This window comes from Chinchilla lanigera, unplaced genomic scaffold (assembly GCF_000276665.1).
Source record: "Chinchilla lanigera isolate Chin_1 unplaced genomic scaffold, ChiLan1.0 scaffold00024, whole genome shotgun sequence".
NCBI lineage: Eukaryota > Metazoa > Chordata > Mammalia > Rodentia > Chinchillidae > Chinchilla > Chinchilla lanigera.
This window is the reverse complement of record NW_004955425.1, coordinates 23495726-23520930: the sequence shown is the minus strand read 5'-3', so window position 1 is coordinate 23520930 and position 25205 is coordinate 23495726. Positions and strand designations below refer to the sequence as shown.

The 25205-nt window shown below is 45.0% G+C and overlaps 2 protein-coding genes and 1 long non-coding RNA gene across 5 annotated transcripts in view; 2 read left to right on the top strand and 1 right to left on the bottom strand.

Annotated features, from left to right (window-relative positions):
* Window positions 1-8066, top strand: part of Pde8b (phosphodiesterase 8B) — a gene marked incomplete at its 5' end in the record, with an annotated part of 101462 nt that extends 93396 nt beyond the window's left edge. Inside the window, 4 exon segments of one of the 2 annotated variants that reach the window (XM_013514855.1) lie at window positions 403-523; window positions 3088-3255; window positions 5723-5852; window positions 6367-8066. In XM_013514855.1, coding sequence (XP_013370309.1) covers window positions 403-523; window positions 3088-3255; window positions 5723-5852; window positions 6367-6476 — 529 coding nt within the window. 2 annotated transcript variants of the gene reach the window in all.
* Window positions 8067-8787: 721 nt separating this feature from the next.
* LOC106148639 lies at window positions 8788-10152 on the top strand. Its single transcript, XR_001234284.1, has 3 exons — window positions 8788-9452; window positions 9592-9798; window positions 10061-10152. It is a non-coding gene; the product is annotated as an uncharacterized LOC106148639 (long non-coding RNA).
* Wdr41 (WD repeat domain 41) overlaps window positions 10034-25205 on the bottom strand; it is a 144768-nt gene continuing 129596 nt past the window's right edge. For both annotated transcript variants that reach the window (XM_013514857.1, XM_005386025.2), the window contains exons 7-13: window positions 23667-23729; window positions 22081-22191; window positions 16397-16581; window positions 14479-14600; window positions 13568-13656; window positions 12494-12627; window positions 10034-10985 (exon numbers count right to left, since the gene is read on the bottom strand). In XM_013514857.1, coding sequence (XP_013370311.1) covers window positions 10833-10985; window positions 12494-12627; window positions 13568-13656; window positions 14479-14600; window positions 16397-16581; window positions 22081-22191; window positions 23667-23729 — 857 coding nt within the window. In that variant the 3' untranslated portion in view covers window positions 10034-10832. The remainder of the gene's footprint in view (window positions 10986-12493; window positions 12628-13567; window positions 13657-14478; window positions 14601-16396; window positions 16582-22080; window positions 22192-23666; window positions 23730-25205) is intronic.

The window sequence follows — 25205 nt, the reverse complement described above, 5'->3', positions numbered from 1 at the left end:
AATCGGGCAGTCATTTGGGTTTTTGCTGCATCTACTACGGCTCCTGTCCGTTGTGAGCTTTGAGGGTTGTTAGCAGGAGACCCTTCAGCGGCCATCCGTGTCAGCAGGCCTGCTGGTTCTCTCTGGAGTCTGTCGGGGACTGCAGCGGGGGCACCTCAGGCCACCATCCCTGGCTGTCATCGCCTTTGCCCCGTCCCTCGGGAGGGGAAGGGACTCAGTGTACGAAGTGCCTGCCCCATGACAGGTGCCTGCATCCTCCTCATCGCGTGAGGAGGGCTCTGCTGCCCTCACCTGACTCTGGCCCCGCGCTGTCCCGCCCGGGGGCCGCCTGGTGACATGGCAGCACGGCAGTCCAACTCAGTTCTCTGTGGGAACATGGCCCTTTCTCTTCGGTTATTTTAGGAACCATTATCGAACACTGCGCCAGGCCATTATTGACATGGTTTTGGCCACAGAGATGACGAAACACTTTGAACATGTGAACAAATTTGTGAACAGCATCAACAAGCCATTGGCAGCTGAGGTAAGCAGCATCCCTTGCAGGATGCAGAGCTCGTTCGCCCTCTGGAAGGCAGGGGGTTGTTTGCTGGGAGTTGGTAAAGGGCCAAGAGTCCTGGCCGCTAATTTTCCTTGGGGAAGAAAATAGATTTTCAGTGTCCACAGCAAGTCTGAGCTGAGCTCCATGAAAGAAGGCTCTGAGATAAAGCCAGCAGGGAAAGGAGCTGGACCCAGAAAATGCTGTGAGAGGTGCCATGGCCGAGCAGGGAGTACCTGGAAGGTGGTGTTTAAGGAGATGAAAGCCCTTTCTAATTCTCCTTCCTCTGAGCTGGGTGTGCACAGCCATCCTTGTACTTGGGAGGCCGAGGCAGCAGGATCTCAACTTTGAGGCTAGCTTGGACTGTGTGGTGAGATCCTGTGTCAAATAAAGAAGTAAATAAGTAAATAAAACAAACAGGCAAATAAATAAATATCTGTTCTCTGAGCTCTTAGGAAACCTCAAAATTGGGGATGTTTGAAAGAACATATTCCCATTTCTCATTAAAATGAGCATGGCAGGATCTGAAGACCTCCATGAACGCAGGGGTGACTAGAAAACAAAAGCAGAAGTCACTGCTCCTCCTTTGAGCTTCTTGACATACCTCGGATCTGCCTTAATGCCCTTCAAAGTCTGGACTGGAGGAACGTGGGACGGAAGGGTCACATCTCCGTTATTTAAGATGGGGTCAGCTGTCCCGTGCCACCGTGAGTGCTAAGTGGGAAAGTCCTGCTCACGCGGGAGCAGCAGAGCCGGGGCAGCGGCCACACGGCAGCGGCCACACAGCAGCACCTCCCTTCCCATGGAGGCCTTGGCACCAGCTCCCAGGGAGCTTTGAGGGGAAGACTATACAGAATTATAGACTTTAAAGGTGCGGTGATCACTGTCAAAACAAGTGCCTCGCTGTCCACCAAGATTTACAGCTCGAGGCGGGGTCTGTAGCAAGTGGTGTCTTCCAGGTGCACAGAATCCAAACCGCCACCCTCAGGACATACTTTGCCTGTCAAGGACCAACTAAGTAAGTCTAGTCTCAAAAGAGAACACCCGCTAAATGCCATGGGGTCTCTGCGCTCGCCAGAGCTCTACAGAGCTAATGAACTGTTCCACACTCTCAAGGTGCCTTTGACAGTGGAGGGGAGTAATCTTAGGGCTCTGTGGGGCTGGCTGTGACCATGTGTGTCCCCTGCAGCAGCCTCGCCACGCACCTGAGGACCACTGGTGCCCCCACTAGGTGTGTACAGTGTACCACCAGCCTCTCAAATGTCACTGACACATGCCTCGCCCCCCTCCACTCTGAGGACCCTGCACTTCTATGGCTCACACTTCCCCCACAGCCAGACAGAAGGTCACCCACGAAAGCATGTGCGCCACGAGAGACGGTGCTGGGGTGGGGCATGATGTCACAGGGGCAGGGGAGCTGAGGAGTGGGCTTAATAAAACTGCATGAGTAACTACAGTTCTGGGTCTCCTCGGTTCCACAGAAATTTTTATAGTTTTCTCTAGTTCTGTGAGGATTGCTGTGGGGATTTTGATAGGCTTTGGAAGTATAACTATTTTACTACATTGGTTCTGCCTAGCTAGTGAGGCTGCTGGGGAAAAGGAACCCTTCTACACCATTTAGGGGGATGTAAACTGGTACAGCCACTGTGGACATCAATATGGAGATTCCTCAAAAAAACTAAAACTAGAAATTCCATGTGGCCTCTTTTAGTATCTTCCTTAAAGAGTTAAAGACACCATATTACAGTGATCCATACATATGTGTTCGTAGCAACACAACCCATAATAGCTACATCTTGGAAGCTGCTTGTATGTCCATCAACAGATGAATGGACAAAGAAAATGTGGTATTTATACACAGTGGAGTACTACTCTGCCATAAAGAAGGATAAACCTGAGTCATTTGTAGGGAAATGAGACCATAATGCTAAGTGAAATAAACCAGACACACAAGCTTAAATATCACATGGTTTCTAAGAGAAACCCAAAATATAAATAAAGAGCAAACTAGATGATAATAGGAAGTAGGGAGACGAATCTTTTTCAGATGGGAAGGGGATCAAGAGATGAAGGGGTGGAGGGGGAAAGGGGTGAGGAAAGAATTGGGATGTGTTGTGTCCATGCACTGACTTCCCACGAGGAAGGTGATCTTCACGGACTGCAAACGTGGGTGAATAAAAGTAAAACTGGAAAAACGTTAATAACTTCTGGGTCACGTGTATGGGCAGTGTCCTCACCTTCAGTGCTTTAAAGTAGCTCAGGGCTGTGCTGTTACACTTTTTCTGAAGAACTGGGAGAAGCGCCTAGGTTCATAAGGGACTTGCTGAACTGCTCGACACTGCCTGCAGCCTGTGCCTTTGGGGAGGAGGGGCAGGGTGTACGGGAGGATCTCAGACTGGGTTGACGTGTTGCGCCTTTGGTAAAGGCTGTGTCTGTATCTTGCTGGAGTGAAGGTTTGGAAAAACCTCCTTCACTGAGCCTGGCTGAGCCTGGTGAGTCAGTGCGGCAGCCCTGCGTGTGAGCCAGCCCTGAGCTGCGCCTCTGTCTTCCAGATTGAGGGCGGTGACTGTGAGTGTGGCCCGGTGGGGAAGAGCTTCCCGGAGAACCAGATCCTCATCAAGCGCATGATGATCAAGTGTGCAGACGTGGCCAACCCCTGCCGCCCCCTGGACCTGTGCATCGAGTGGGCCGGGAGGATCTCCGAGGAGTACTTCGCGCAGGTGCACTGTCTGGGGAGCCTGCACGGCACTAGCGGTGGCGCTGGGCACGGCTGTGGGGTTCCCTCCTGCTGAGCAGCTTCGGAGCAGTCCCAGCTCCCCCTCTGGGAAGGGCGCAGCTGACAGTCCTTAGCAGACTCTGGGGGCCACGCAGCCTAGGGGAGCGGACAGACCCAGCCTTTAGCAGTACATTCACATCCTCAAATCCTCAGACCCCCAACTTGCACAAGAACTAGGAAGCTCATGAATTCCCTGGGTTACTAGTGTCTGCATGGCACGTTGTGGGACAGACGTGGGTGTAACATCCCCACCTGAGGGTCGCTCCCAGTCCGGCCCCGGAGAGAACACTAGTAACATGCAAAGTGCACCTGAAGGAAGTGTTTATCTGAAGGGCACCAAAATCCAAACCGACTTTTTTTCTAGATACAACTGGTGATGGAAAAGTGCAGTGAATGTTTAAAATGTCTTTTAAATTGCTACTTAAGACAAGTTGCTATTAATCCCCCTATTCCACTTTGAACACTCTTATCCCATCATTCTTGGACATTTTGAAGCATTTCTAAAGTCCTTTTTCATGTGTGTCTCTATGAGGTGTGATGATTGAAAAAAAATACAGTGAACACTGCTCCTGAGTGCCATCCAATGAAAAGCAGGCTTGCAAAAGAAATTACTGTGTGTTTTCTCTTCTTATTCCCTGAATCTGACACCGTGTGACTTCTGGGTCTTCCCTAAAGGCAAAATGACCATGAAAGGGAAACATGTCAATTGACATGGGACCTGTAGGCACCATGGCAGCACACTAGACACTCATGAAAGAGGACTGCAGCACAGCTCCAGAAAGTGGCAAGAATGATGGGATAAGTGTCTTCAAAGCAGGCTGGGATAGTATTGGGGGGGGATTAATGGCAGTGTGTCTTTTACAGTAATAAATTTTTAAAATTTTAAATACACATCTTTTTAATCACACTTCCTAAAAAGGAAGCTTTATGGTAGTGATTTTTTTTTGTTTAAGGACTTAGAGATGTGGAAATAGGGAAACACTTTCTGGGGAAAAAATCCTAAGCAAAATAAGGAGGGAAAATAGAATTTTTATATCAGGACAGCAGCAATATGCAGTTCACTTTAGCTGCAGCAGTGAAAAGAGGAATTAATCAAGAAAAACTCAAAAAGCAGGGTCTGTACTGCCAGGTACCTTTTGGAATGCAGCCTTACCTTCAGAGAGCAGGCCCTAGGGACTGACGCGGGACAAGACACACAGCTGCATGGGACATGCTTGGGCTGAGGCAGCGATGTCTAGCAGGCTGGGCCTGAGATCCCAGTCTGTGAATTGCAGCTTTCAGGGCTGGGAGGAGCCTGAACTTGGGAGAAGGAGAACAGGTTGCTCTGAGCTGGCCACAGCGGGGTGGAGGGCACACTACTTGTTGAAGACCGGTGGAGATTTTTCAGGTTGCTTTGCCAGCTGACCTGAAATGAGCAAGCAGAGCCATGAGCTGGTAGGAGGCCATGAACGGGCTTCCTGGGCCCTAGAGTGAGGATGTGACATCTCACTCCTCGTTCCTTTCTGCACATGAATGGGAGTGGGAGAGAACCCTCCTAAATTCTCTGCTGGAAGCTTCTTATTTAGACATCCTCTTAAAAGGAATGTACCAACAAGCCAGTGTGGCCTACAAAGGAAGCCTTGGGTCTGCTGCTTCTGGTGTGTGGCCATGGAGCTTAGTGGCTATGTCCTTACACACAAGTACGTAGGCGTTCGTGTGTGTAGTACTGAGATTCCACACATGGTACTTGAGAGAGCTGCTTGGTTAATGCCCAGATCTGAGCAATCAGTTTGCCATTCCTTGGAGTAAAAACAGTGTTTTGTGTAGAAAAGCCCTGTTCAGCCATGACTCGACTGCAGGAGTGCTCTTCCTGGAGACGCTATCACACTGGGGCATCCAGCACAAGGGCACTCTGCCCTATTTGTCACGCAGGAGGTGAGACATGTACTCAGAGGTCAAAATGTCATAAGATTAGTAGCTATTAGCACTTCAAAGAGGCCATGCTTGAGTGTTTTGAAAGCTGCAAGCAGTGGAAGGCACCAGCGACTCTGGCTAGGGATCGTGGCACTGGCAGCCCCGCCCACCGCAGCTGCTCACCTGATGTAATGTGCGTGGCAGTAGGGCAGGAGGGGTGTCTGCTGGACTCAGAATTGACTACAGCAGATCACAGAAAGGGGGCTAAGTACCCTGAGGTCACTGCTTCAGGAGGGGCGGTGGGTAACATCAAAAGGGAGAGACTGAGTCGGGCCACCCGACGTAGACACCGAGGCTCGTCCTGCAGTTGTTCGAGGTCTCAGGCCCTTGCTGAGCCTGTTCCTTTGCAGTTAAAACGGGCCCAGGAGCACGCTAGCAGGTGCTCCTGAGACGCGGGCTGTGACTGTGAAGGTGTCTCCGTGCCCCACGGCCCTGTGTGGCGGTGCTTTCTCTTACAGACGGATGAGGAGAAGAGACAGGGGCTCCCTGTGGTGATGCCCGTGTTCGACCGCAACACCTGCAGCATCCCCAAGTCCCAGATCTCCTTCATTGACTACTTCATCACAGACATGTTTGATGCTTGGGATGGTAAGTTGGCTACTGCTTCAACACCCACAGCAGTGCAGTGTTCTGTCGGCCTTCGTGCAGACTGCCCTTCATAACTCAGGCTGGGCCTAAAGATAAATGAAATAGTAAAAAAACGTTAGCCGTCAGCTGTTTGTGGCCAGGTAGGCACATGCAACTGTCATGTGTAATTTATGTTTCCCTGCACTGGCCCCTTGCCAGGTGGGTGTGTGATAACCAGACAGACAAGCGCTCACTTCTTCAAGTGACATGTGTCCAAAGTGCACAGCGATTTTATTCTAGCATTGAAATAATGCAAAATAATCCCATGTCTATTCTGAGTCACAGGTTCTTTTGATAATGTCACAGATGAACACCTTCTCAGCTAATCCAAAGGACCTGTGCTTCAGCATTTAATGACCTGGCTTTCCTGCACTTGTATGTCTGCTGCGACCTAAGGCCTCACCTTGTACCTCACTCTACCTGTCCCAGAGAAACCTGGGATCTGACAGCTTCCCTTTCTTTCATGTCCTTGCAGCCTTCGCCCACCTGCCAGCCCTCATGCAGCACCTGGCCGATAACTACAAACACTGGAAGACATTAGATGACCTGAAGTGCAAAAGTCTGAGGCTGCCATCTGACAGCTAAGCCTGCAGAGCAGCGACCTCTCCCACAAGGGCACTGTGAATCACAGGCGTGTACGCGGAGGCTGTCCTTTGTAACACCCTGACGTGTGTAGGCTAAGGAGCTAATGATTGATATTTGACCTTGAATCATGCAAGTCCTCAAATTTCAGTTTAGCAAGTTAAATACCATGAAGAAAAACACACATTCTTTTGAATAGTCATTTAGTAGCAGAACAAACACTTGGCAGATCTCTTGTGCCATCGTCCTGTGTGCCTGTCACACTATGGAGCTGAGTCACTGTAACTGCAGGACACAGCAAGACCCAGTGCCAATGAGGCCAGCCCCACTAGCTTAGCCAGTGTTTGGTTCATCTCTTCCCGTAAAAATCACCATTGCTATTTAGCTTGACTGTCCTCAAGAGCATCAGTCTGCAGGATTCCTAAGAAGCTTATCTGAACGGATATACCTAAGGAAAAAGTTACATAAAACGAGCAAAACACCTAGGACCAAATTATTGATAAACTAGTTAGTTTCACAGCTTCCATGGCGAGGTGGTCTTCTGTTCCGTGGTGTGACACCCCAGTTAGAGGGCAGACTTAGCCTGGTGAGCGCCGGCTCCCAGATGCCAGAAGCCTGTGTGGCCCTCTTTGGTGTAAACAGAAGTCATCTGTGAAGGGGCAGGGCGGCATCTGGCGTGGGGGGCCCACGCGATTCCCTTCTGGCTTACTGAGGCAGGCATGAGGCATTATGCTATTATACAAAAGCCATCAAATCTGAATGCCCTTGGACAAGCATTTTTTAAAAAAGAAAAAAATTTATATACATTTGCTGTTTAAAATTTTTATTAAAACAATCTAAATTTCCTGGGTCTAAGCCCATGGAGTTTGTTGTACCGTGCGCCACCTCTACGTATATATTTGGGGAAGGCATGGGGATGTTTCAAGGTTCAGATATATTTAACTTGTCTATATTTGGATCATGCTGTCTGCTCTAGTGGCAGATAAAAGGCACTGCAGGATGTACAGATACATCAGCAAATAAGACTATGGGAAGGGAGTAAATACTATTTTAAGCTATTAACTGTATGCTAAAAGCTTCTGAAGCACAAGTGCATATTTTTATACAGCTCTTTTCACAACTTTGTGTGATCTCCATCAAGTCAGACTTGGGATTTTCCTTTCATCGCCAGCCCTTCTCTACGCATTGTGAACACTAGAAATGTAGTAAACAAAATATCTTTTCTTTCTCTGTACCCTGTGCTGCATTTCTAAGGGATATAAACAGAAGCTGAAATAACTGAATCAGTAGTTCTTTTTCCAAGTGAAAATCAAAATGCAGAACACGTGAAACTGGTACATGGAAAGAAAAAAAAATGACTTCTCATTACATAATGTGCCAATGTTTTTTTTTTCTATGTTTTGTATGGAAAAAATGGAAACATATATGACAATCCCATGCAAAGAAATGTATTTAAATTATTTTTGTTAGGCGATGAGAACGTGCTTGGTTGGGACAGCGGCCGGCTTTGTGTTGTAATGCCGCACTGTGCAAATGTGTGACAAAGTGTTTTGTGAAGTACCTGTAACTAAACTCCTACAGCCATTTCTCATCCCCAGCAGCTGTTTTTATTTTACCTCTCTGGCCTAAATTTTTCATAATTTCAAATTCTGGGTTTAGTGTCCTTTATTTCATGAGTCAACACACTTTGTTTTCATAACACATTAAAATAAGGATGCCAGAATCCCATATTAAGGATTTGTAGCTTATGAAATAATTTGCCTAGGCTTCAGAAGTTTGCTGGAGGTAAGGACAATAATCTTTCCTTCTGACCGGCTTGCTTTCGGTTCCATGTGGTAAGTAACATTTATCAGTTTCTGTATGAAACATTATTTCTTACTCAGTGTTACATGAAATTAATTTAACTTCAAATTCTGCTATTACATGCTTTAAGACAGCCAAGCCCGAGGCCAGCCTGAAGTGCAGAGTGAAACCCTGTCTCGGAGAAAAAGAAAAAGAAAAAAGAAAAAAAAAAAAAAAGACAGCCAAGTACAGCTTTAAGCCCTGATTAACTGGTATATTCTTCCAAGTAGTTGGTTTATTGGCAATAACCAACATAATATGACATGAGGGAAGACATATTAATTTAGGAAACTACAAAATGGTCCTAGTCTCTGCACACCTGTTACTCCAGCCAGAAGTCAGTTGTGAAGCACTGTTACTGGACTTGAACATTTTGACGGTTCTTGGCCTGAGTTAGGACTGCCTTACCTCCTGGGCAGGAACAAGTCCCACTAAGGCCCACTCAACTCGGGAGAAATGGCAAAGGTGAGCTTTGCTTTTCAATTGTGTTGTGAGAATACAGCCAGAGAAGAGGTGTAAGTATTTGAAATACAAATGACAAGGCACAGTAACATAGTGTCAGTTCTGGGGTTGTAAGTATCAGTAAGTACTGGAAACTAAGCTAGGGAAATGGAAGAAACACCCATCATATATAGTGAACGCAGTAATCACTTGTAAATTGAAAATTCAACTCTTAGCTATCTACACGTTACTGCTGAGTAGTGATGGGCCTGGGTCCCTACCAGACTCTCCTGTCCGGCTGTGCTCCTAGCTCCCTTCACACTAACTCAAGGCACTCGGGAAAACAAACGCCCTCAGCTTTGCCAACTCGGTGAGGGTCCCTCTGAACTTTCCGCTTCCCCCTTGTGGACAACCAGTCACCTAGAGTGTAGTGATTCGGGCTTGCTATGGTGCCGTGTGTTCCTAAAACTCATGAAACACTAACCCAGAGCAAGTTAAAAATAGTTTAAAAATGTATGAATTGATCGTTGTACAACTGTAGAAAACATCTTTAACTCACGACCTAACACAGAGTTTGCAAAGAAAAGCCCATGAGCAGAGCAGGAAAAGCTTTACATGAGTCTGCCTGAGCCCCAGATCAGACCACCTTTCTGCCTGGAGAAGGACGCTGCCTGCACTGCCACGGCCCCATCAAAGGTCAGAAAGCTGCGCTGGGAGGACGCTGGGAGGGGTTGGTGACAGCAGTTCGCTGGCTCAGAGGCACTGCCAGTTGTCATGTTCATTTCTTCTGTGCCGTGAAGGAACTAGCTTAAGTTTTAATCCATTTTTCCATAAGGCTATTTCCACTGTGAGTTAACCCTGCAGCAGTGGCTGGGAACAGCATGCTGTCTCCTCCCGTGCTCACCACAAGGTCCACGAAGCCTTTCTCATTCCAGTCGCCTTCGTTTGTCTGTCAGCTGCACAGTGATGGAAACAGACACTATAACACACGCTAAGCTCCGGGCCCTGGCTGCCTCACTGCATCGTGGTGCCGGGCGACCCAGTGAGTCTACCTGTGCTAGTCTGCCTGCAGGGAGTAGGGAGGCTTAAAACTAGGGAAAATAATTTATCAGTTAGGGAGGGCAAGAGTGTGTGTGTGTGTGTCTGTGTTGCACAGATCTGCACAAGGCTTCTTTGAGGAGGATCAGTCATCTAACACCAGTCACCTTGCCCTTTCCTTACTCTTCAGGATTCTTTAATTGGCAGTTTAAGAAGAATTCCATAATTAAACCCACATAGAATACTTTTTAACTTTTATTTTTCAGCATTGAAAGTGAGAGAGGATTTGTCACAAAGCTGGTGGAGTGATGAAGATGAGCCACTTGCAGCGGACACACGAGGGACGCAGGCATCTCCCACCTCGTCAGGCTCAGATGGAGCAGGCACTCGGGGCTGCCCCGGAGCGCGGGCCTCCCGCTGATGCTGACCTAGCGCTCGTCGTTGGCACACCTGCGCAGCAGCTGCTGGCCCAGTACTCATCTGGCCAGGGGCTGGTCAGGCAAATTCATGTCAGAAAAGAAATACACCCTCATCAGATGCCTATGGATTGGATCGAGTACAAAAGAACTTAGTAGCTAGAACGAAAAAAATGTTTTAATGATTTGAAAAAATTTAGTACCAAAAATCACTGTGCTTAAGTAGTATAGTTTTTTGGTTAAGAGTCAAGTTTGCTCCCAGAGAAATCTGCAGGAGAAAGGCTACACTTCTCACAAGAATTCTTCAAAGGAAACCAAAGATAAAACTTAAGAACGCTGCTTCCTCTAGTCCCACCACTTCACAAAGGGTCTAGGTTCACATTAAGAAACTCCAAACCTGGCAGTCACTAGGTCAGCAGCACACCCCCGCGGGAGCCAATCAGTGCGCACCCTGGTGAGTGTACTAGAAACACCTGGGAAGATGCACGCAAAAGAACTCAAACACACAGAATTATACAGCTTGTCAAAAATTGCAAATTTAACTGATCAGTGCACTGGTGGTTCTTGGTGTAACTCTGTACTGGATGCTGCAGGTTCATCCACGTGTTCCTGATTCGTTACACTAGGCAGCACGGTACAAGTCACCATTCTCCTCTAGTTTCTGGAATAATTTTAAACTGCGTAATCCAGATTCTCGCTCTCCATTTTTCCACAAAATAATGAGATGATCGGCAGAGCAAGTCACTAGTCCATGATCTTGAAAATACAGAAACATCTGAAAAGAAAAATTGAAACTACTGATTATGGGAACTTCAGCAAGAGAAATGTAAAACTGGCTTAATACATGGGCTTTAAGATATACCTAGGACACTTTTTATTTCAGTGTAAAATTATTGCATTTTTCCTGAAAAATTTCAAGCGTTGATAAGTCACATATAATTGGCTCTTTCCCAGCCATTCTGCTCCCACAGAAATGCTGTCTTTGCCCTTTGTCACCCATGCTGCCTACTCACCATGCTGAACTATACCCACAGCCACCAGGCAGAACACAAACCAAAAGGCTGAGCTACCTGAGAGCACCGCAAAGATGAGTGAGACAGACGGGCCCCTACAGCAGGCAGCGGTGGTGACAAAGGCAATCCTACCAACCTTCCTGCTTCAGTGCAAGCCTCACGTCCGGCATGTACAGGCTTCAGCAAGAGCTGTTTCTCGAAGCCCCGAGCACTCACTGTCTGCTACTCATCTGGGTCCAGCAGCAGCAGTGAGAACAGCCTCCTAGGTCTGTCTCCCTCCTCTCCACAACAGTGCGAGATTCACATGTGCTAGCACTGCACCATGTGTCTCTCCGTGAACCTCAGCATCTAGTGTCTCTATAACCCAGGGGCTGGAGCATATTCCTGGAATGCAGGAAGTGCTCAGTAGCCAGCATAAGAACGAAGCCCTTTCCAATGAAAAGCAGTCTGTTACTTGCTGGCCATAAGACAGAGGAGAACAGTTGAAAACTGCATTAATTAGGCCTCGTCTTAAACCGTTACCATTACACTGTTACTGTGATTGTTACACTGCTACTAGTTCCAGTCACCTCTGCCTCTTCAGTGGTCTTACTCATTTCACGCAACGGTGCTTGTAGTAAACATGAATGTATCTGGATTTCCACAAGTCAGAATTTTATGCACCTTGTGTCAACTAATTTTCATATGTACAATGATAAGGTACAGGGGTGTCTTTTTTTGTGGTTGAACCCAGAGGTGCTCTACCACTCAGCTACATCCCCAGCCCTTTTCATTTAATTTTTCTTAATTTTGAGACGCAGTGTCCCTAATTTGTTTATGCAAGCCTCAAACTTACAATCCTCCTGTCTCAGCCTCCCTCCGTGCTGGGATTACAGGCGTGTACCCAGGCAGTATGGGGTTTTATAAAGCTAACAGATTACCCATCAGAGACAAGTGAAAACAACACTCTGTTCATGAATCTGATGAAGACTCTTTGAATTAGATTCATTAAAGCTTAAACTTCGTACCTCCCATGTCTCATCTGTATCACACATACTCCACATCGCTCACACTGCTTTTACTCAGCTGTCCCCATCTCAAAAACGCTCTGTCCATTCTCAAAAGCAGATTCCTCAGAGCCTATCTCTGTAAAGGAGATCCTCGCGGCACACAGTACAGCCTGTGCTATTCTGTGTGCGACCCAACACAGACCTACAGCTGAGAAAGCACAGCCTGTCTGAGAGCAGCTGGCTGTGCAGAGCGTGTGGCACGGGCCTACTGTAAGCTATACCTCCACGGAGGACGAGTGTCCGATGAGATCACCAATGAGCTCCAGTGAACAGGAAGTGGTATTTTCTTGTTGCTTTTTAACAGGCTGGCTGGCTTGTTTGTTCACTCTTCCAAATCCCCACATATTAAAAAAACCTAAAAAACACAATCATTTCAGTCATTCCCCAAACTACTGTGCTCTGAGAATTGTCAAATGCGACCAGAAAAACAGAAAATGCAAAAATGTTCTGCATTTATACTAGTTAAGGACTACATGGACAGTACAAGGTACCATGCTAGAGCTTTTAAAATACGTTATTTTGTTTCATCTTTCCAACCAGGTTTGTTCAGCTTTTCACTGATCACACCCATTCGTGAAGGCATATTCACGTGACAAAAAAAAGACAGAATAAAAGAGAAGTGAAAAGGGCCGAATGGCAGTATCTGTCAAAAGAAAATAATACATTCCAGCAAAAACATAGAAGAAAATCTCTCTGTGCCGCACACAGTACCCTAGGACCTCGTGGAAGCTGAAAGACCCAGAAGAAACCACAGGCAGCAGCACCTGCTTCCTCATCGAGGGTTGGTAACCAAGCCATTTAAACAGCAACGGTGTTTTCCAAACCAAACACCCAAATGTCAAGAGCTCATGAATTATGATATAAACACAAAGAAAAGTGAGTTTTTCCATAAACTGAGTTTGATGTTAATGATAATGCTTCAACGCTAGAGAACAGTCTCACACCTGATGGTATAAATTTTGTGTATCCGTCAAAATCACAGACAATTCAAATGAACAATTACTTCATTAGGCCACTTGGTCATTCAGGTTACTAGAAAATGGTAAGTTTCCTTCAGAACAATGAAATCCTCATTAAGGCAGTTCTACATGAGGGCAGCATGAAGATGTCAGTCCCGTGTCCCAATTACTTACAATACTCCAGTAAACACCTGATGCCTGTTTGGAGCATGTTCTGGAGTATTCCTGTGATTTCATGTAATCACCTTTCTGCTGTCTTTTGATGAGAAAATGGGGGACAGAGAGACAGGTGCAGGGAGAGTGGGGAAGCGGTGCCCTCTTGGGAAAGACACACACCTGTTGGTACTGGCTCAGCTGCCAGATGCTGCTTCTCCCGTAGCTCCCAAATGCGTACACTGCCATCTTCTGAGCAGGAGGTTAACTGCCTGTCAGCACAGAAAGCCAGTGACACAAAGACACCACCATGGAGGCCCAAATGCTAAATGGGCAGTGAGAGAAATCCAGGAACCCTTAGCTGCTTTTATTCAGCTCTTGGCAGGAGCTGAGAAGAACTGAACGTGGCAGTGCAATGCAAACTAAAAGCATTCTTCAGGAAAGGCACAGCTACACTATGTGACGCTGGCTCAGATACTACAAATGCATCATCTCCACCTCAGAAAGTGCACTCTGGCTAACAAGGTATGAGTTCCACTCCCACAATGTCCTGAACAGCTTGCAGTCCCTCCCTCCTCTTACTGTGTTTCTACACGATGTCTCTCCCTCTAAACAGACAATATATATAATACAGAAAGTAAGGCTATGCCCTTCCTGGAATTTTGTCCCCAGAAATTCAACAGCCAAACCCACCATGAGAAGAGAACACCCACTTGGTTGCATTAGGCATGAAGGAGACTATTTGTCTCTGGCTATAAACACACAACAACAAAAAGGTAGGTTCATGGGAAATAGAAAAAGAAAAATGACTGTACATGTCCCAGTTGATATTTACTTCTATTAAGTATCAATTTTTAAAGGATCTCTTACCATAAAATTCAGTGTAATTCATTTGAACCTTGTTCTTGTAAATTTTGTCATATTTTGCTACCACCTCTTCTGCTGGAGAGAGCTAGAGGGCATTCTTCATTTCCAAAAGAACACAATGGGTCAAGCCTCAGAGCCAGGAAACTGGGCCACTTGAGAAATTGCCCTGGTGGCCCCGCGGACCATAACTTTCTTTCATCTGTGGCAGAACAGATGAGCACTTGTACCTGTTTGGCAGCCTGGCGATGTGCAGGACATTTGAGTCATGTGCAGTCTTCTGGCAGGCAATCACACGCTTCATTTGAAGGTTATACACATATAAACCCCTTCCAACTGCAGCAAACACATTCTGGAGGGGAAAGTTCAGAAATGGGCATAAAACTGGTGCTTACTCCCCGGTGAACAGATTTCCAGCCTTGTGTGAGATCAGAAGGCCATTACCTACTCTGTTTCAACCCTCAGCCCGAATTACCGCACTGCCCTCTAAAGTCCAAAACTGTCCCAAGCACCCGGGAAAGCTCAGCGTGCACAGCGGGCAGACGCAAGGAGCTCTGCAATTCTAACCGTTCAAGGAGGAGATGGGACCGGCCTGTGGCCGAAGCTGCTAGGGGACACCTGGGGCTTCACCCACTAACACTGCATCCTCAGGAAAATTACTTAGCCTGGAAAAAGTGAGCACAATTACTCTGCACTCACATCTAATCAAGAGACCGACACATGACACAGAACAGCACATGCTGGAGAGAGGCGCTATCATCTAGGAGCCTCTGAAGGAGTCAGAAAAACATTCTTCCAAATGTGATATTACAAACACCTTCTTACTAAAACCACCTTAACCTTTTAAAAGCATGCTCACAAATGTGCATTTCACTTCAGCCCATACCATCTTGTTAAGGCAGGGAAGGCAAGCATTACTGCCGTTTTCCAGATGACCAACTTAAAACTGCCAAAGGACTGAAGGCACAAGAAACAAGACACGGAGTCAGCGTCGGAATCCGGGTCATGCTATTCCAGGTCTTTGCTCTTTCCTCACACCGCAGCACCCAGCTTCTAAGTTATTTCGTGCGTTACTAGACTCCAGGTAGCACTCACCATGGAATCACTCATTCTTGGTACCTCAAGAGCAGACCATTCAGAAACCCCCACCGACTGTCTGCTTCCTGCAGAGACCTTGGACCCCCTGAGCTTCAGGACAGGCTCTGAGCCAACTCAGACCTGTATCAGCCAAACCAGAGCACGCCCACGCCGATCAGGATCTAAAGGTGGAGTGATCTGGACCGGAAAAAGCTGTGCAATACTTTTCTCAAAAGTGAGAAAGATAAACATACATGTAGTTTTTAGGTCTCTAAGCAATCTAGTCTCCATCTTTTCTGAGACCATACTATCTCTACTATATATATTTGGGGTTTTTTAAAAAACAAATTTGGGACTCAAAAAAGCAATCTTTGAGTACACATGTACTTTTAAAATCTTCCTCTTATTCTTTTCTTCTTCCAGTAAGTGTTGGAAAGAAAAAAAAATACCTTCCCTCTCCAGAACACTACTGACATTTTTTAATAAAAAGAGTAACATGCATGTGATTAGAAAGGTTAAACAACAGGACAGAGGGAAAGAAATGCTTCCCCCACCCCCTTTCCACAAAGGTTACAAATGTTTTTTATTACATTTAGGAAAATAACTCCTTTAAACACATTCTGAGGCCCTTGGGTTGTAAGAAGCAATTTTTTTCTCAGATCCAAACCAAGATTCAGTTGACTGAATCTCAGTTGACTGGCTGACACTAATCTTTTCCAGGATAAGTGCTGCAGAACATCACCATGAAGGATGGGGATCTGAGATGGGCCGTTCTCACCCAGTGATCTTACCTAGCATGCTGACGGACTAAAAGAGAAACATTCTTAAAATGTTAAGCTTCTTTTACCTTTCCAGGTAATGCACCAAAACCTGTGGCTATCTTTACCCTTCCTTTGCCTAAAGATTGGAAGCAATGATTAAAGTGACTTTTTAAAAATGTGAGTAGCACTATCTTTGTAAACTACCAGACCATTTTAAAGCAAAACTTAAAACCAAAAGGAATATTTTCTATATCCATAATGGGATTAAATTTTAAAAATCAGAAATTAGATGTATACATTTTATTGTTACCTCTTCATCACAAGTGAAATGATGAATAGAAACGTCATTTGGTTTTTGACAGAGTTTGATTTCTTGCTGGACATCCAGCTGTGGAGATGGGTCCCAGAAGTTGCGTTCATAGGCCTGCACGGTCCAGTCCAGGACATCCCAGATGATCAGCTCCCCAACATGGGAACCAGTAACAAAACTCACATCTAGGCAGAGTTCAAAGACCTCCATTACTGAGCAGTTCCTTTAGGCCAGAGGTGGTGAAGCTATGGCACGTGTATTATTGTTTTTAAGACAAAAGATGTTAATGTAGGAGTTGCTTTTTCTAAACTAAACCTCAGTATTCAGGTTGAATTGCAGTGTTGGCACTTTGGGATAAATAAGTGGGTTTGGGTTGCAGTTTGGACACTCATCTCTTACAGGTTTGCCATCACTGCTTTAGGCTAACAGTAGAAAAATATGGACCGCCTATAGCAATGCTCCCCACACCACAGCGATCACAACAGTGGGATACCTAGACAAGCACACAGATTCTACAACACAGCGAAAAGGCCAGAAACAGATTCAAGTTTACTAATAACTCAGTATGTTTTGCTCTAGTGAAGAAATTTCTCATGTTAGAGTATTTGGTCAAGTTGTCAGGGAATAATAATACAACAACTTCACTTTAGATCAGGTACCAAAATAACTTGAATAACAGAATAAAATATTACAAGTACTAAAGGACTGAAGAAAATTAAGGTGGATGGTTTTGTAAATATGGAGTGGTAAAGGGCTCCAAAGGAAGCAGGGAAAGGCAGACAGATCTAAGAACATATTTTCCTGCAGGGGAAAAAATTGCCAGGCAAGGTAGCACATACCTGTAATCCAGCTACTCAGGAGGGCTGAAGCACGAGGACCACAAGTTGGAGGTTAGCCTGAGCAACTTAGTGAGACCTTATCTTAAAAAAAAAGGGGCTGGGGCTCTATGTCAGTGGTAGATCACTTGCCAAGCATGTGTGAGGCTTTGGATTTAACCTCCAGCACTACAAAAATACAACCCAAAAACCCCATACACTTAAATGACAAAAAGCTGGGGAGAATATATAATTTAAATGTCAAAATAGGTTTGCTACACTTGATGCATAACAAGTTTTAAGAGCAAGAAAAATACTCCAGCAAAAAATATACACAAATGACCTAAACAGACAAAACAAAAGGTACAGGCAGTAAATGTGTGCAAAGACCTTCAACTCTTAACACTCAATGAAATCTCAAAGCAATGAGATACAATTTATAGATTTTCAAATTGGGAAATTAATAGATTAATAAATTGAAATCCATAAGTTTCCTGTTATAAATCAGGAAAATAGGGCCAGGGATATAGCTGAGTGGCAAAAGCACCTGCCTGGCAAGCACAAGGTCCTGAGGTTCAATACTGGTACCAAATCAATCAGTCAATCAATCAGGGAAATAGTACCGGCAAGAGCATAACGGAGCAGCATACACACGGCTCATGTCATTGTATAAACTGGCACATGCCACACAAAAATGGATATGCTAATATGTATCAAAACCCTAAAAAAATGTAAACTTAGCGATCTACCAGTTTCACTTCTAGATGAGGGAAATGCATAAAGACATGTATAAGGCTGCTAAATATAATCTTAAAAAATCCAATGGTAACCTAAACATCTAACTGGGGATTAAATAAATAAAAAAGACATCCATGGAATGAAATAGTAATGCTATTATTAAAAATTAACTTGCAAAAGTATGTTCATATTGATATGGAAATATATTTATGACATACTGTTACAAAGTAGTAGACCCTATGTACACACATCCACATACCCATAAAAATACCCAGAAGGGGATAGACTGGTATTGAATACTGGATGATAGATAAATTTTCTTTTTTATGTCTCTCAGTTTTGTCACTTTTTTACTATGACTATGAATAACTTTTTTTTTTTTGGTTTTTCTCTGGTACCGGGAACCGAACTCACGACCTTGCGCTTGCCAGGCAGGCGCTTTGCCGCTGAGCTAAATCCCCAGCCCCGACTATGAATAACTTATATAATAAGTTTTTTAAATCTTTAAATAAAATGAAATTAACTGGCCAAGACACTAACATTATACATTCAATAGAAAATTTATAACTATTAGACTAAAAATTATCTTTAGAAACTATAATTTAATTCTTACATATTTAAGGGAAGACAGAATAGAGCAATGCACTCCATCCAGAGACATGGGTTCTAATTCTGGCTCTGCCTGTGATTAGCCTGGTGGTCTTTAGGAAATTACTTAACCTTTACCTTGGATTCCATATGCAGTAAATGGGGATAATTGTAAAAATCAAGTTAAATAATAAATGGTAAAAAGACATCAAATGTTATCTTTGAATCTCTGGTATTATTTTAAGACCCTGGTATTTATTCCACATTAATGGCCCTAAAACATCCAGTGACTTAAAATTTAGAAATACACTGGTGAGTAATTATGATTCGATTATTCCATTTGGCAGATAAACCAGCAGGACAGAAATCTCTGATAACCAGATGAACAATCTATTAGGAATAATATCAACAATCACACATGTAAGCATTACCTCTATCTGGGTCCTAAGGCCATACTAGGTGCTTGTTAATGTTGAATTATAGTTTACTAACAGAAAATTTGCTGTGAAGAAATAAATTCACTTCTCATTTCATGAGAGAAACAAGCTTCTAGTTTAAACAGTGTGAAAGTTAAAGCAGTAGTCTTTCCATGACCTCTTCTCTGACCCTTTTCTCTCCTCTTCCATTTCACTCAAACTACAAGAGAACCAGGGTGTTATGGCTTGTGTCTAGATGCCTCCCTGCAATCTCATGCGGTCATAGGTGGTGCTTTTTCAGAGGTGGCTGGATCTAGAGTGTGTGACACTGGGATTGATTCATGGTGCAATGCTAGGCTCAAAGGCATTAGGCTCAAGGGTGTGATACCCACCCTAGGCAGCCTGGATAAGATATAAAAAGAGCTGTGGTCATCCCTTGCTTACTTTGCTACCTTCTGCGTGCCATGAACTGTTTCTCCTCTGTGGGGACTGAAAGCTCCACAAACTGTGAGCCAAATGAACCTTTCCTCCTTTAACTTCAGTGTTGAGTATTTTGTCTCAGCAAAATACTGGAGTGAAGATTCCTTTTGACTTCACAACACAGAGCTGGCCTGCAGACACCATGTGGGTGCCTGCTCTGATCTAATCCTCTTTGATTCCTCTATGCCACAGAAACACAGTACTAATGACCACTTGGAATTTTTCACTAACAATACTGGCATTCATCCGAGTCAGCTCTCTAAGTATACGTAGTATCACTGTGTATGTTATTTATATTCCCTGACAAGTCATTCAAAATGTTTCACACCATACAACCTCAATGATGTATTACTAGTGGATGGATTTTTCATTCTGTAAGAATCAAAAGCCACTTAGTATTAAAATTTCACCTGGCACCTGTCTATCCACATCTCCTAAGTTACAACACATTGTGATTAGCATATCATGCTGTCAGCATAAGACAAAAAAAGAAATAAAATAAAAAGGAAGAACCCAATCCCTTTTTGCCAAAAAAGATTAGCAAAGTCATCTTGTTTGTCTGTCCTAGGAAACCTTCTGCCCGGGCATTCAGTCTCCTTAGGAGCCTGCTATAACCCACATTTATGGCAGTCCCAGGGTGCCAAGCTAAGGCTGCGCTGGGACAGCCTCACTGAAAAAGCACTTCTATCCAATGCAGAAACCCAGTAACTTGCCACATTTCTCATGGGTGATGGGTGACAACAAAGAAGCAGGGCAGAAAGTGGAACAAAGAATTGTGTAAGATACTTCAAGATTGCCCAAGGCTGCAGAATTGTTGACAAGCCCATGTATGAGATCAGACTGTTAGCAAATCTTCAAATTTTGCCAGACCACCTGACCATGCATGTATGATTTCTAAATATCCTCTTCCTTTATTATCTATAGTGTAATCTTACAGTCATAGAGTTTTTAGTAGGAAATATTATGAGTTTGCTGTAACTTTCATTAACTTTTTTTTTGCTTTAGCCTTTAACTTTCTTTCTTTTACAGAATCTGGCCAAGGAATACTTCAAGAAAGCTTCCTTAAAATGTTAAAGGCTCCTTTTGCACGGGCCACTCAAAAAGGTGGACTGTGAATTGAAGGCTATTTTAGGAACAGCTCAGCATCATCACTGAAGTAACCACGTCGGTTCTATAGCACCAGTGCCTCACCACTGAACCAAGGCAAGCAGGCAGGATCCGCGTATAGGCCACAGCACTGCTGTGCTTCTCCCAGCGGTTACAGGGACTTGGTACTGATGGCCCAGTGTTACCAAGGAGGCTTCCAAGGGTCTCCCAAATAAGAACTCGCCTTTCGTGCTGCCATCCATGGCTAGAGACCAACAGCCCCAGAGAAGAAGAAAGGAGCACAACCAGCACTGTCAGTTAGACAGTCACAGACGATGTGGTCCTCAGAATGATATGGAGCTGAGCCACACCAGATGACAGTGGACGGGGGTTTGGATCTAGCAGGATGTTCTCACTGACATCCCTGAAAATGTGACCATGTCACACTCAAAAGGAGTGCGATGTTCCTTGTGCCCCTCTCTGTCTTATAACTATATAAAATGTTGCTCAAAAAGAGCCAGCGCAGGCCTGGGGTGCTCTCAGTCCTCCCGCTCCCTCACTCACAGCAGCCTTACAGGACCCACCTGCTGTCTCTACAGACTGCAAAGGAAGCCACGAGTCCTCTCCTCTACACCGCTCAGGTCACCTGCAGAGCTCTGATGACAAAAGCTCCTATTTAACTGCACGTGAATGAGCCAATGCCAGGACCTGGGGACCTGAGCTTATCTTCCTTCTGATGTCAGGTTCGGCTCACAGCAGACGCTAAAACCATTTACGGGTTCACATAGGGCATCTGGCAAGTCGCAGCCCTTAACTATGAGGAAGGCAGACATGATCTATTTTCTACAAACCTCCCTCAGGCATGGTTACTACTGCCTACTAAATCCTGCTCATACTACTCCAAGTATACGACCTGCTGTGGTCAGCAAGATGAAAGGGCGGAACTCAGTGATGGCGAACCTGTGAGAAACAACTGCCCCATCACTTCTCAGCCTTTTGGCTAAGACCAGGTGTAGAGATGAGTGCCCAAACTGCAACCCCAAACCCACTTATTTCTCCCACAGTGCCAACACTGCAATTCAACCTGAATGCTGAGGTTTTACTTTAGAAAACTCTCATACATTAACAACTTTTATCTTCAAAGGAAAACAATATGTGTGCCATAGGTTTGCCACCACTGGCATGTTTCCAGTCTTCCCCACAAAGAGGGACTGGCAAAAACCATTTGCCAAGAATGCTGAGGTGCCAAGAGGTGTTACGTCTTTACAGCCTACACTGACCGTCCCACGGCCGCAGGTGCTTCCTGGGTGACCATGCTCTCCTCCGCCCTCGTTCTCTGCTTCCCTCCATTCTCCTGGTGTGTCTCTCTCAGCCCCGCGAATCCGTGAGAGGCTCAAACGCACGGGCTGAATGCTTAGAGTGAAGAGACTGACAATCCCTCATCTAAACTATTATTTTAATAACTCTAATTCCAGAATCCTCAAATAAATAAGACTAAAGTTCACAACAGGTAAAGAGGTACAAAATGTTACGTAACACAAAAGGTACACAACTAGCTTACCATTGACATTAACCAAGGAGAGAATATTGTCCTGGTGATCAAGGAGCCGTTTAACTTCAATAATGTCCCACTCTAGCGATCCTTTGCTGGGTGCTACTAACCTGAAAATTACTAAAATGAAAAAGACATTAATTGCATTAAAATGCTCAAAGAAGATAAAACCCCATTCCTGCTCAAAATGCAGCATTTTATTAAGTGAAAAACAGCTAACACATTGGAAAACCCATCGGCACAGACAGCCTCATTCATACCAGTTAGAACTGATTCTGGAGATGTCTGAATTGGTCTGCTGAATCCCCAGGCCCCCACTCACTTTCTTCCCTGACTCTTCCAATGCTACCACCACAGTGGACGCCTCCGCTCTCCAGGGCTTCCCCTCGTGCCCGGCTATCCCCCTCCTCCCCGGCCAGTGACAGGGCCACACCCCCAGCATCTCCACTTTCACCTTTTCAACTCACGCTGCCAGACTGGTCAGCTCAGCTATAAAATAAGCTTAACTTCAGCACAGTGAAGACTTTTGGCAGCTTTAAAAAAACTTTTGAGGGGGCTGGGGATTTAGCTCAGTGGCAAAGTGCCTGCCTGGCAAGCACAAGGTCATGAGTTCGGTTCCCGGTACCGGACAAAAACCAAAAAAAAAAAAAAAAAAAAATTTTTGATACCTTGGTGTATATCATTCTACATTCTCTAGGAATATGCCTGTTAGTTCTGTATGCTATGCAGTTCTTTTGATTACAGTAGACGTTCACTGTGTGGCTCGACTCATTATCTGCCTTTAACAAGTAGTTTTATTTAAAGTAGAACAAATTCTAACTTTAATCAATACAGAGAACAAACAAAAAAAAATCAAATCAACCAACATTTACCAAGCACCTACGCATTCTAGGAGTTGTGCTGTCCAATGTGAATAAGGCTCAGTCACCACCCTGGAAGGATCACAGCCCATGGTGGGAGCGAGACTTGTGCACAGGCTTAGTTAGCACCAGTACACTAAGCGCTGGGAGAAGCTCCCGGGGCCAGTGCTGCGGAGGCCTGAAGGTCAGGAGGCCTAACATCTGGGATGTGGCGTGTCCTTGGGCGGTGATGACCCACGTCTCTCTTCCTTCTCACATTCCTTTCTGGCAAACAGGCCATGCCACATTTCTTCTGGTCTCTCTGACAATATTTCACCAACTGACAAGCCTCTAGCAAAATTAGTAAATTCTGACAGCCATTAGCTGCCAAAAGGTTTTTCAATCAATACATACAAGAACTTCCTATGCACCTATCCAATGAATCTGAAAACGTGACCATAGGCAGAGAATGCCAAGTGATCCGGAGACCAGGATTTTAGAATAGTAGTATACTGTTTAATCAAACTAACAGAGACGATAACCTGAAATACTGACCAGAAAAAAGAAATGTGACCTAGCATCTTGAAAATATTCCACTCTCTGTCATTCTTGGCAATCCCATGAGGTCAAGCTGGGGCAGGGGCAGACATCCCTGAAATAAACAACTACTTTGTCTTTCCAGCATGTATATCGTAGTCTAGTTTTAAAATATGTATTTTTTTAAAACACAGAAAGAGAAGAGAAGACCATACTCACTCAGTTCCTTGCCAACTGCAGCTGCAACACAGTTATTAGGTATTTCGACCAAAGCACTGATCCCTTCAGACACACAGGAAACAAAAGTCAAATCACTTTTTCTCCATGGATTACATAAAAAATACTGTTTTATGTCAGTCACTCCCCATAAATGGGGTAAATTTACACAAAGCACACACATTTGGCTGCACACACTTTCCTTTGCTTGTTTACAGGTGGAAAATGCTTGTTCACTAAAGTTTCTGAGGCCCTAGAAGACACAGAACATCTTTACTGTTATGAGAAAGTAGTGCACGCAGCTATTCCACCTTATTGACCAGGATCCCGTATGATAATCACCATCACCCACTTACAAGATGGCAAGCTCAAAAGCAGATGCCGAAGTGGAGCTTCCCCTCCATGTAAAACTAAGCAGGCTGAGCACATCCCTGGCATTAAGTGAGCCAGTGTGATACTGTGCAATAGATATCTAGTCCGCATTTTGCTCCCTGGAACATGACTGCTAAAATCCTTTGGATTTCCAGACATGTGTCTTTTCATACACCCATGGGATGACTGACGGCTGCCAGTCCCTGAAATGACCAAGGCAGGATTAGAGGGTTGGGACTTCCCATCTCCAACCTCCCACCTACAGGGCGAGAGAGGAACTGAAGATGAAACTGGTCATCAGTGGCCAATGGCTGAAGCAACCACACCTAGGTAACAAAGCCTCATAAAAACCCGAAAGGGCAGAGTTCAGATAGATTCCCGACAGCCCAGTCCATGGCGGTGACACACTCGGGCAGGGTGGAGCTCCATGCCCCACCTGTGTGCCCTGCCCTGGGCATCTCTTTACCGGCAGCCTTCGTAATATTCTTTACAACAAGTGTTGGCCTGAATTCTGTGAGACGCTCTAGCAAAGTAAACCCAAAGCGAGTCATGGGAACCCCGATTTACAGCTAGTGGGTCAAAAGCTTGTAAACAGCACCTGAAGTGGGGTGGGGCAGTGTCTGGCACTGAGCCTTCAACCTATGGCATCTGACACTGCCTCTGGGTAGGACACTTCAGAGGATATCCAGCTGGTATCTGCCCCTGCAGGCTCTATGCATGTTGTCAAATGAAAGCACAGGAGAGACGGAGACTGAGTCTGTCACACCTGTATCACTAGAGCTACCTAACAGCCAGCCACAGCTAAGAAAATGGCTTTCAATTAGCGTGCTTATGGGCAGTTAACACATTCACAAAATTTCTTGTATTACTAACATAATCAGATTTTGTGTATTTCATTTATTTAAAATACAGAGTTTTTCTAAGGTTTTTGCCTTTGTTTTAAGAGACAAAGTCTCACTCTGTTGCGTAGGCAAGCCTCAAACCCCTGGGCTCAAGTGATTCTTCTGCCTCGGTAGCTGGTACTAGAGGAATGCGCACTATGCCTGCCCTTAGGTTTAGAGTTCTGAGAGTCTTTTCACATCTGAATTACATGATGTGATTTGAGGCTAACCATAACTTTTGTGAGCTACGTTACAATTACTAACTTTTGTCAGCAAGAATTAAAGCACT